The sequence below is a fragment of the Electrophorus electricus genome, chromosome 4, assembly GCF_013358815.1.
Source record: "Electrophorus electricus isolate fEleEle1 chromosome 4, fEleEle1.pri, whole genome shotgun sequence".
Taxonomy (NCBI): Eukaryota; Metazoa; Chordata; class Actinopteri; order Gymnotiformes; family Gymnotidae; genus Electrophorus; species Electrophorus electricus.
In genome coordinates this window covers 32,029,322-32,041,821 of record NC_049538.1, presented here as the reverse complement: position 1 = coordinate 32,041,821, position 12,500 = coordinate 32,029,322, and the positions used below count along the sequence as shown (strand labels likewise).

Here is a 12,500-nt window from a genome sequence, read left to right as displayed (position 1 = left end):
GCTAAAGACTTCACAGGAAGATCTTCTCTGACAAATACCACCACATGTCTCAAAAAGTGAAACAAAGAGAAATATGTCATTTTCTTCACCTTTTGTTTCATTTAGAAGTCTACTGTTTTATTTTGTTTTTCTCATGTCTGAAAGAGAACTGATCTAATGGTATTTTTCTTTTTTGTAGTTTGAACTTGCAACATACCCCAACACCACAGAAAAGCTCACGGTAGCAAACACTGTCCTGCACAGCTTAGCTTCTGCCACAGAGGAGAACTACTTGATCTAAGCTGCTGGGCGTCTAATGATAAAAAGAACAATTTGACAGCCGTCTCTTGGAGGTTAGCTAATGACTGTGTGTGTGCATGTGCGTGTGTGCACGTATGTGTGTGTTTGGTTCATTATGACTGAAAGTGTGTGTTCAAACATTTATGTGAACATCCCCCATCCAGAGGATTTAACACAGTATGTGTCAGCAGCTGCATGGAGAGACGTGAAGGTGTGAAACATGTCTAACAGAGGAAGGCGAAGAGAGCAAATGTCTTTCCCTCCAGGCAACTCGAAAATCTCATTTCACATTCTATTTTTAGTCCAGATACTTGCTATATTTTAACCGCTCAACTTCTGCACTGCAGGTCCACGACACAAACAAAGCCTCTTTCTGTTTTGATGTGTTTATTTGGTAGGATCAGTATTTCTCAGATTCAACTCTAACACTCTAACACTCTCATTTGGAGTCTGTCCCTGCAAAGTACATCAGTGTTACACCATAAATTACCCAGTGCTGAATTACGTCCTAATGGATTTTACTGTGTCATATAGGAATGCTCCTAAATTTTTAAAATGTCTTGTTTTCTTCTTCCAAGTTCTGCAAGTCATTCAGACTGTGTGATAAACTTAATTTGGGCAAAATACACATTAAAAAGCATTTGACACACAAACCTCTGAACACTTTTTCTCTCTGTCCTTCCCTCTCTCTCTCTCTCTCTCTCTCTCTCTCTCTCTCTCTCTCTCTCTCTCTCTCTCTCTCTCTCTCTCTCTCTCTCTCTTCTGTGGGTTCAGTAAAAGTCTGCTTCAATCACGTTAATTCAGTCATCTGCCTCTGTCTATCTCAGCTATTTCTGGCTGCATTTTTAGGGGTCAGGCACCACCAGATGGGATTTAATCTCTTTCGATTGCTTTATGGTACAATCAAGGAACTGTAAGATAGTCTTTGATACCATTGTGCTGTGGTTTATCTGAGGTCTTTTGAAATGAGACCTGTTTTTCACATAGAAAAATAATTTAATGATTGTGTTAATACACTAGGGTGAGTGCACATGTATGTTCCCAGTTGGTGTTTAATATTTGTGATTTCACTCTAATTAAAGTTCTGAAAGGCTAAAACCCTCCTAAAAGATTTGGTTAGGTAATGTATATAAATTCCTAACCTAAAGACTAACCTTAACTCAAAACCTGACCATAACCATGACCTTTGTGGCAGTTGGCAATTCTCCCACCAGCTCATACTACTGTACTCACACCAGTTTACACTCTTGTACTCCCATCAGCTCACACTACTGTACACACAAAGCTCACACTCCTGTACTTGCACTACTGTACTCACACTACTGTACACACACCAGCTCACACTCCTGTACTCGCACTACTGTACTCACACTACTGTACACACACCAGCTCACACTCCTGTACTCACACTACTGTATACACACAAGCTCACACTCCTGTACTCGCACTACTGTACTCACACTACTGTACACACACAAGCTCGCACTCCTGTACTCATACTACTGTACACACACCAGCTCACACTCCTGTACTCGCACTACTGTACTCACACTACTGTACACACACCAGCTCACACTCCTGTACTCACACTACTGTACACACACAAGCTCACACTCTTGTACTTGCACTACTGTACTCGCACTACTGTACACACACCAGCTCACACTCCTGTACTCACACTACTGTACACACCAGCTCACACTCCTGTATTCACACCAGCTCACACTCCTGTACTCGCACTACTGTACACACACCAGCTCACACTCCTGTACTCGCACTACTGTACACACACCAGCTCACACTCCTGTACTCACACTACTGTACACACACCAGCTCACACTCCTGTATTCACACCAGCTCACACTCCTGTACTCGCACTACTGTACACACCAGCTCACACTCCTGTATTCACACCAGCTCACACTCCTGTACTCGCACTACTGTACACACACCAGCTCACACTCCTGTATTCACACCAGCTCACACTCCTGTACTCGCACTACTGTACACACCAGCTCACACTCCTGAACTGCTACTGATGGGTCTGTGATCAGAAAGCAAGTGCATATACTTCAGTAACCTACAGATGGACAGAATTAGACACCTAATGGGTGAGCAGAATTAGGTAATGACATTGCACTCTACCAGCCCTGGGGACCCCATACTATATTTATAGATTTTCTCTGCTCTTACACCAGTAGCTGCAGTGAACACTGGGAGTGTAGTGGAACAACTGCTTGAATAAATCAAACTCTGTAGAACAAACTTTGTAGGATGTTTGTAGCATGCAGACAGATGGAGAATTTCACACTTTAATCATTTGAATAGTTCAGCATATATCTGCATATATTGCGAAACAAACCCTCATACGTTGATTAAAGGCAGAACGAGTTAGCAGAGTGTCACATTCTCAGAACTGTAAAGCCTCGTTACACGTGCTCGTCGTCTTTAGAGTATTGCAGCGAGCGTAAATGCAGCACGGACCCGCTGCAAAGCTGTGTCCTGATTTTAAAGACTTGCAGACGAGCACCGGTGAGACTTTACGTTACTTGGCTTTGTGCCTACGGTGACGCGGGCAGTACCAAGGACAGCGCTCGTGCTCTGCCCTCGCGCCCGCGAGGCACTCTTCTCAGGTTAAAGAACAGTAGTTGAACTTAATTATTATCGTTTATTTTGAGAGCATCGTACGTTAGCGCGCACCAACTAAAATGTAGCCTGAGCAGCACATCGGAGACTAACAGAGGTCCTGGCGGGGATGGTAAGCGCGCATCTCTCACCGACACTGCAAACATGTTAACGTGCGACACACTTTCAGCGAGCACGAGATTAGACGTGTGGTTGCACTTCAACACGTCGCCGCGCGATCCCGATCTCTCCTCAGAGCGTCCTACCGGACTCACCTCCGTACCATCCGCGTCCGCCATTTTTCTCCGTAGGAGCACGCAGCGCGAGGAGTGTTTCACGCCCATGCGAGGCGCGAGGCTCGGGGCGCGAGGCTCGGGTCCGTCGCTGGAAGGGGCTGCTGGTTGAGTCACAGATGCGCCTCAAAGTCCTCTGGATTTAACAGAATCGCGATGTGTTACAATAAACTAAAACCTCGAGCCACTGTGAGTCCTCCAGATAAGACACCGGCTGAAACACGCCGCACGTGCGCTCGAGTCAACAGTAAAAGTTACGCACACCCACGGGCCCGCGAGAGCTCGCGGAAGGCTCCCCATGTCCTGCTCCGTATCGGCTTCGGTTACGGCTCAACCGCACGCGGTGGCGGAGACCTCCCGTGGACTTCCTTAGGCAGCACGCAGAACTCTTCAACGCCGGTAACCGGAATCTCGTGAATGAAACTATTGCAGCGTGTGTGTCGCTTGTAGATAGCGAGCACGCGGGTCGCTCTTCTCGGGTCTCCGCATAATCAGCCGCTGCTCTGGTGATGTCTGTCTATGTGTTATCTCATGACACTTACAAAGTTCCGCTTACAGGAAGTCAAACCACAATGCTGTCAAGCACGCGGAGAATAGCAAGCTCCGTGGGTGTCCGGTTCCACAGACAACGTCATTAGTCTTAGCGCCGCGTGCGGGTGCGTAATCCACCTTCTCAGATGAACCTGCAGGACAAATGAGTTGGAGTCCTAAACGAAGTCAGGAGACAGAAGTCAGGGCGATCTGCTTTCCTATGCACGTCTGGACATCTGAGCATGAGGGAACAAGAGCTGCGGCTCGCGCTACACTGTCCTACTGCTGCTCGCGTGTGAACTCTCGGCAATTGAATATGATCTCCGATTAAACAGAAGTATTCACCCGCCTGTCTAATCCAAGAGAAGGGGGAGGAGCTGTGAGCTGTATAATCAGGTAATTATAGTTATAGATAGCTCTATATATTATGTAATTAGGTAATTATAGTTATAGATAGCTCTATATATTATGTAATTAGGTAATTATAGTTATAGATAGCTCTATGTATTATGTAATTAGGTAATTATAGTTATAGATAGCTCTATGTATTATGTAATTAGGTAATTATAGTTATAGATAGCTCTATATATTATGTAATTAGGTCATTATAGTTATAGATAGCTCTATGTATTATGTAATTAGGTAATTATAGTTATAGATAGCTCTATGTATTATGTAATTAGGTAATTATAGTTATAGATAGCTCTATGTATTATGTAATTAGGTAATTATAGTTATAGATAGCTCTATATATTATGTAATTAGGTCATTATAGTTATAGATAGCTCTATATATTATGTAATTAGGTCATTATAGTTATAGATAGCACTATATATTATGTAATTAGGTAATTATAGTTATAGATAGCTCTATATATTATGTAATTAGGTGATTATAGTTATAGATAGCTCTATATATTATGTAATTAGGTAATTATAGTTATAGATAGCTCTATATATTATGTAATTAGGTAATTATAGTTATAGATAGTGCTATATATTATGTAATTAGGTAATTATAGTTATAGATAGCGCTATATATTATGTAATTAGGTAATTATAGTTATAGATAGCACTATATATTATGTAATTAGGTAATTATAGTTATAGATAGTTCTATATATTGTAGAGCTGTAAAGGGGATTTTTGAGGGACTCTGTTGATTCTACAAAACATGAGATTGCTGTCTTGTGCATGGGATACATGGCTTGAATAGTGGAAGCTAAAGCACCAGAGTATAAAATAGTATAGTATAAAGTTAAAGCACTAGAGTATAAAGTTCCTCTTTCATACTGGCCAATACCTGTCCTCACATCCATATACTCATCATTTTCCTGTCTAACACAGTATGGTTAGGATTAGCCATGTTTAACGCAGTAAGGTTGGGATTAGCCCTGTCTAATGCAGTAAGGTTAGGACTATCAGTGTTTAACACAGTAGGGTTGGGATTAGCCCTGTAACGCAGTAAGGTTAGGACTATCATTGTTTAACACAGTAGGGTTGGGATTAGCCCTGTCTAATGCAGTAAGGTTAGGACTATGTAGAAACCTACACTGCACTGCTGACTTCATTACCTGCAGAGAAATTACTACATACCCACAGTACTGTCTGTAGTAATCGGTTACCCAAACTACAACACTATCACTGTCTGTAACCCTAACCTGTCTGTAACCCTAACCTGTCTGTAACCCTAACACTGTCTGTAAGCCTAACACTGTCTGTAACCCTAACCTGTCTGTAACCCTAACACTGTCTGTAAGCCTAACACTGTCTGTAACCCTAACCCTGTCTGTAAACCTGTCTGTGTTGTGTAGGTTTTTGTTGCTACTACACACTAAGAAACTGAAGAAAGAAACACACTAAGAAACTGAATTCACATACAGGCAAGTATGAGGCAAAGGTCTTCTCTATAGAATTGCGTATCTTATTGTAAACAATTCTACAATACTGACATAAAACTGCTTTTAATGTTGTTTAAAATAATTACATTAACTCTTTTAAAATAATTTGCTACCACCAACCTAGTGTAACTCCCGGCGTAATTTCCCTTGTGTCCTCCATCACAGTGGTAGATGTTCCCTGCAGTCCCTGGCATCTCATCACTGGTCCGACTCAGTCCAACTCAGTCCGACTCCATCCGATTCAGTCTGATTCAGTCAGATTCAGTCCGATTCAGTCTGATTCAGTCTGATTCTGTGTGTGATTTTGTTCTGCATCCTAACAAGAGTGTGGAGAAACTGGACATCGTCCTGCCTCTGGAGCCAAGATAAAAGCTGACATTAGCAGTGAAGCACCAGGACCGCTGGCTTCTTTACCGTCTCAGTGATTGCTGTCATCCTACATGCTGCCCTGATTATCCCATTACTTCCCACATACAGAGATGAGTGTGGAAAGGCAGAGAATGGGAAGCGACCTGCTGTATATGGAGTTTAAGGCAAATTCACAGGTTCTCTGGGATGCGCTACATAAGGAACATATTAATTCATAATCCTTCTGGAGAAAGGAATACATTTCTGATGGTGGAACAGGGCTCACTCCTACACAAGCTACCTGAAGCACACATAGTTTCCCAATATATCTTGCTCAAGGGCACAGAGATCGTAGAATAACAGGATGTAACAGAATATGGGTGTTTATTTACAACTCATTCATGCCTGCCACAAGTGTACTATAGAGCTGGGTAGTGTGCTATAGAGCTGAACAGTGTACTACAGTGCTGGGTAGTGTATTAATTAACACCAGTCAATAAATCATCTGTTTCTGCAAAATGTAAACACAAACATGACATATTGTCATTGTGTTTTATGTGTGTTTGGGGTTTTTTTTGAATAAGGTTTTTGGGGAGGGGGTTGTTTTATTATTATTTTTTCACCTATAAATACCACATATACTTCAGTGTGTTGTGACATTTGAATATATTTTCCTTCTCTTTCACACATTGCAAGTTGAGACAGTATGCTGCTGTCTGCTTCACTCTTAGTATGAAAAACTAAACCACAGTGAAATCCATTAAAGTCAGAAATATCTGAACCAATTGCAGTGACAGATACTCATAATCCATTTAGGATTACTTTAATCCCTTACAGTGAATGATAATCTATACCATTCTAATCCACTGCAGTAAGATCCACTCCTGGGGAAACATGGGCCTAACCCAAAGTTATATTTAAATTTCTACCTAATGACCTAATCATTTGTCAGAAGATGAAGAAATGCCACCATTCGTCACTGTGCTGCAGCCCTGAATGGCTCAGGGGAGGCCGTATAGACACGCGGAAATTCACTTACTTCTTCTACACAAAGATAAAGAAATTAAAAGACTGAAATGTTACATATGTCTGAGTGTTCAACATCTTTCAGTTATTTGCTGTTGAAACCATTAAAAGTTTAATATTATGCAATTTTGGGTTTGGCCCATTTGATTTTGCCCAAGAGTGTATGGCTATGTCCAAACTTAAGTACTAACCACTGAGCTACTGCTAGGTTTTTATTTAATCTATTATATAAAGAGATGCTCTTATTCACTACACTGAGAGATACAGTGAGAGAATTCCATTCAGTCTACAGAATGTCATGAGGTTTTAGTGGATTTTATTGTTCTGGGACTCATCACTCATTCTTTTATTATATTTGGAATTATCACTCTTTTTTATTGACAGCTGCCCTCATGTCCCAGTTATAGTCTGTTTGAACTGTCACTCAGTTTATTGTCTTAGCTCAGTGGTGAAGGTACTGGAATAATAATCAGAAGGTTGCTGGTTCAAGTTCCACCACTGCCAGGTTTCCACTGTTGGTCCCCTGAGCAAGACCCTTAACCCTCAATTAGTCAAGTTGTACTCAGTCAGAATTGTAAGTTGCTTTGGGCAAAGCCATTAGTCTACAAGATGTTGTATAACCATGGGGTTCAGTAGGGAAAACTGCTGAACAGCATCAACTGTCTCAGTCAGGAAAGTTTTTAAAATTCCTGTAACTGTAAAGGTGTTTTTCATTTCTTGCAAGGATAACGTAATGAACCAGTCTTGTAAAAGAATTAACTGTATAACCAGCTGAGCATGTGTAGAATCAGTCACACATCTGAAGTGTCACTCAAGGGCTCTGTGGAAGATGATGGACAGATAAGTATGGCATGTCCGAACACCTACTCAGTCTGTGGCTATAAAATGCTCTGCTATTTTTAGCTATGTAACCTGTATGCTTATGTAGTTGAAAAAGGGAAAACTAAGCAAACTTAATGTATTTGTAATCTTAGAAATGAATTGCATGACAATCTAGTGTTAAGTGGTAGCAGTTTTTATAAACACTGTGTTAAATGAGTGATCCTTCTGAGCAGTGTTTAAACAGCTTAACCAGTAAGGAGTGAGTCAGTTTGTTGGGTTTGGTATTGCACATTACAGCCCTTTAACTCATTGATGGAAGAGCTCCTGTGAGAAAAGGACATATTTTAATAAAAGCAATGGTATATTTTAAACATTTGTATATTGCTGTGAAATTTAACGAGTACAATGTTGTGATTTTGCACTTGCAACTTGTCACCAAGTTGTTTAAGTGGAAAAATTCTTAAAAGAAGAGCATCATTAAGGTTTGAAACCATCCACACCAGGATTTGTTTAATTAGTCACAGATTCTTTTGTCCCTGAATGTTTATGCTAACAAGCCCCAAATTCCCCTCTAGGTTTGTTAGCAATGTGGCCCTTTTAATGAGCCGACAGATACTGCACTTACAGTTCTCTGGAGAACAGAAGAAGCAACCTTCCCTGGTCTCCTGTTGAACAACCTGTGCAGAGTTACGTGACTTTTAAGAGTCTTTAGTGCTTTTATCTTCTGTAACAGCTTTAGAAACTGCTGACTCTCTGCTTCTATATCAAAAATGCCTTCTCTTCACTTTCCATGCATGTGTGAAATTTCCACAGAGAAAGCAAACTTTTTAAAGCCATGCTGGCTTAATGGATGCGTTCCTAGTGTAAGACACAGTTCTGATAAATTTAACAAAGAGATAAATGTAACACAACTAGAGCAATGAAAGATTTAAATTTGGTGCCACCTTGAAGGAGTCATGTCACCATTTAGAAGGAATTGTTTAGATTAAGGGACAGTTTGTAACATTAAAATTGCATGTTTACTTCCCACGCTTTGTTCTTTCCCCTCTGACTCTGTCACTGAGGACCTTGCACTGTGCTGCCACTGTGTGGGGGGGGGTCACTACTCCTGCAGAGCGTTCTTTGTGCTCTGTGTACAAGTCTGTTCTCACCTTCACCCAAAACTGCACCACACTCTCACTGTCTCGACCTAATTTGCACATCTGTGGGATCTGGAGGGTGACCCAGTCTGTGCTGAGGGGCAGGGGTGTCGTTAGACATATATGAATGGAGGGACTAATCCCACCGGGAGAATAGACATATATAAATGGAGGGATTAATCCCCAAGGAGAATTGCAAAAACGAAAAAGAACCATCCATGAACACCAGTCCTAAATGTTTAATGCAGAAGTCATTTTCGTGTTTAGTTTGCTTTTTAAGTAACGTTACATTAACATTTGTTCATCAGTCTTCAGTCTTCCTCTGCTAGCATAACAGTATTTTCAGTAGTATTTTCTTTACTTTTAAGTTGAAGTTCCACAGTCTTCAGGAACATTTTCTCACATAGAGACATTCTGTCTCACATATAGTGCAACACAAACTGAGATTTTAGCATAGCAATGCATAGCGATCGGTAATGGTGTCACAGTTACGACAAACATTAAATCTTTCAGAGTCAAATGATGGTTCAGGTTTCAGGGCAGCAGCACCTCTCCCAGGTCCTAGCGCCCTTTCTCAGGACACTGTGAATTTGGAGTCACGATAGAGCGGTTGTACAAGTTGGAATGAATGAGAACTATTCACGATTAAACTAGTAATGCATGTTTAGATGGGGGGTTATAGCAGGCATAACGATGCCCATGGCGTGGAGTGCAACAGTAGCACTAACAACAGGCCTCACTGTCATATCTGCCCCAGAGAGAGCAGAACAATGCAGGTGGCTGTGGTAAAGCTCTCTCTCTCTCTCTTTCTCCCTCTCTCTCTCTCTCTCTCTCTCTCTATCTCTTTCTCCCTCTCTCTCTCTCTCTCTCTCTCTCTCTCTCTCTCTCTCTCTCTCTCTTTCTCCCTCTCTCTCTCTCTCTCTCTCTCTCTCTCTCTCTCTGTCTCTCTCTCTCTCTCTTTCTCTTTCTCCCTCTCTCTCTCTCTCTCTCTGTCTCTCTCTGTCTCTCTCTCTCTTTCTCCCTCTCTCTCTCTCTCTCTCTCTCTATCTCTATCTCACTCTCTCTCTCTCTCTCTCTCTCTCTCTCTCTCTCTCTCTTTCTTTCTCTCTACTCTGTTATTATAGTCCATATCCCCTCTCTCTCTCTCTCTCTCTCTCTCTCTCTCTCTCTCTCTCTCTCTCTCTCTCTCTCTCTCTCTCTTTCTCTCTCTTTCTCCCTCTCTCTCTGTCTCTCTCTCTCTCTCTTTCTCTCTACTCTGTTATTATAGTCCATATCCTCTCTCTCTCTCTCTCTCTCTCTCTCTCTCTCTCTCTCTCTCGCTCCCTCTCTCTCTCTCTCTACTCTGTTATTATAGTCTATATCCCTTCTCTCTCTCTCTCTCTCTCTCTCTCTCTCTCTCTCTCTCTCTCTCTCTCTCTCTCTCTCTCTCTCTCTCTCTCTCTGTGTGTTTGAGCATGCATATCTAAGCCCATGATGGAGAGAGTCCAGATGGCAGGTCAACTGCTTCTATTGTGTAGAGTTGATCTTTGTGTGTGTGTGTGTGTGTGTGTGTGTGTGTGTGTGTGTGTGTGTGTGTGTGTGTGCAAGCGTTTGTGTCATGCTAGAAAGTTAAATATTTTAGTTGTGATTTCATAAGTGTCTGGTGATATTTCACTTTGCAACCTTCTTTGTAGCAGTGTGAGTCTGGTATATCTGGGTCTGCAGCAGGTCTCATGCAAACATGCAGGCTGGGAGATTTCTTTTAAAACTTGTGTTCAACTCAGGAGGTGCTGGGCTTTTCCCTCAGACAACTGCCTTGCCTCTTTGTGAGCCAATATATGTAAAAAAAATTTATTTTTATGCAGTTGTGAACACTGTGAGTTCAGAACATCAAAGACAAGTTAATTAGCATAACTATTCAACCAGACAGGAGGGACGTTATCAGCAGTGCCCTTCACACTCCACATTTACTGGTGATATGCCAATGGATCAAACACCTGACAGAATAATACTGCAGCATGACATCACGTCCCACAGAGCGAAGAACCTCAGGAACAGGCTTCTGCTGTGGACAAAAGCCTCAGTCTGACACACACAGCAGGCCAGACAGGAAACCAACGTGCCCCGACAGAAAACCAACATACCCTAACAGGGTACCAAGGTTTCCTACTTTTATAATTGTCCATATAGCATGATTTATGCAAATAATGTGTTTTGTGCACTTTTCTAAAAACAGATATTACTGAATATTGTTAATCTAAAGACAGGAAAATATACTTTAATGTTAATAATATAGTAGGAGTAATTTGGCAAAAAGATTATTCAACATTTCCTTCATATGACCATTTCAACTGATGCAGTACAACTTTTGGAGATGCACATTGTCCATTCCACACTGCAGGGCTTCCAGAGGTGATGCAAACACTGAACCCACAGCAGGAGTAGGGTTACTCTAACCCTAACCCCACAGCAGGACTAGGGTCACCTTACCCCTAACCCCACAGTGGACTATGGTTATCCTAACCCTAACCTCACAGTGGAACTAGAGATAACCTAAGCCTAACCCCACAGTGGACTAGGGTTAACCTAACCCTAACCCCACAGTGGAACTAGAGTTACCTTAACTCTAACCCCACAGCAGGACTAGGGTTACCCTAACCCTAATCCTAAAACTACAGTGGGACCAGGGTTAACCTAACCCTAATCCCACAGTGCACTAGGGTTACCCTAATCCTAAAAGTACAGTGGGAGTAGGGATACCCTAACCCTAAACCCACAACTGAACATAACCACAACTGAGGCACATACAGAGAACTGAGGCTTTTACATAATAGCATCTTTATTTTAAGATGCACTGGTACATGCAGTTGTCTTACTGACCTAGTTGTAGAAAAGTGCTGACGTTATGAGAGCTTTTTCTGACAACTGGGTACTAAAGAAAGAACTTTTTTCATTAGACTGGGCTTAATGTTGGCAAATGCAGGCAGCAGTTGGTCACTGATCCAGAGAGCACAGGGATCCAGTCCTTCACTGTCACCATCACTAATCCACAGAGCAGTCAGTACTGTCTCACTGCAATAGCACAAAACATCAGTGTCAGTACTGTCTCACTGCAATAGCACAAAACATTAGTGTCAGTACTGTCTCACTGCAATAGCACAAAACATTAGTGTCAGTACTGTCTCACTGCAATAGCACAAAACATTAGTGTCAGTACTGTCTCACTGCAATAGCACAAAACATTAGTGTCAGTACTGTCTCACTGCAATAGCACAAAATATTAGTGTCAGTACTGTCTCACTGCAATAGCACAAAACATTAGTGTCAGTACTGTCTCAATGCTATAGCATGGCATCCATTAGATCAGAGTCACTTCTAGTCGAGCAACAGTGTATAAAAATTTAATAAAAATTTAACTGTTTATGTCTGGAAAAAGCAATTCTGACTTGTACTATAAACTCTGCTTCTCTGGACCAACTGTGTCTGAAATTACTTTCATAATCAGCTGAGATTTTTCCACAGAGACAAGAAGCCAAATTCTGACACAGTTTGTATGTG

General features: G+C 41.7%; 1 protein-coding gene and 1 long non-coding RNA gene across 3 annotated transcripts in view; one reads left to right on the top strand and one right to left on the bottom strand.

Moving 5' to 3' along the window:
- The window catches only part of LOC113587192 (protein arginine N-methyltransferase 8-B), an 18,095-nt gene extending 14,005 nt beyond the window's left edge, over window positions 1-4,090 (bottom strand). The window contains exon 1 of one of the 2 annotated variants that reach the window (XM_027025750.2): window positions 3,132-4,090. In XM_027025750.2, coding sequence (XP_026881551.2) covers window positions 3,132-3,248 — 117 coding nt within the window. In that variant the 5' untranslated portion in view covers window positions 3,249-4,090. The remainder of the gene's footprint in view (window positions 1-3,131) is intronic. The other variant, XM_027025749.2, reaches the window with a different exon arrangement.
- LOC113587193 overlaps window positions 2,874-12,500 on the top strand; it is a 30,147-nt gene continuing 20,520 nt past the window's right edge. Inside the window, exon 1 of the long non-coding RNA XR_003411715.1 lies at window positions 2,874-3,037. This is a non-coding gene — a long non-coding RNA (uncharacterized LOC113587193). The remainder of the gene's footprint in view (window positions 3,038-12,500) is intronic.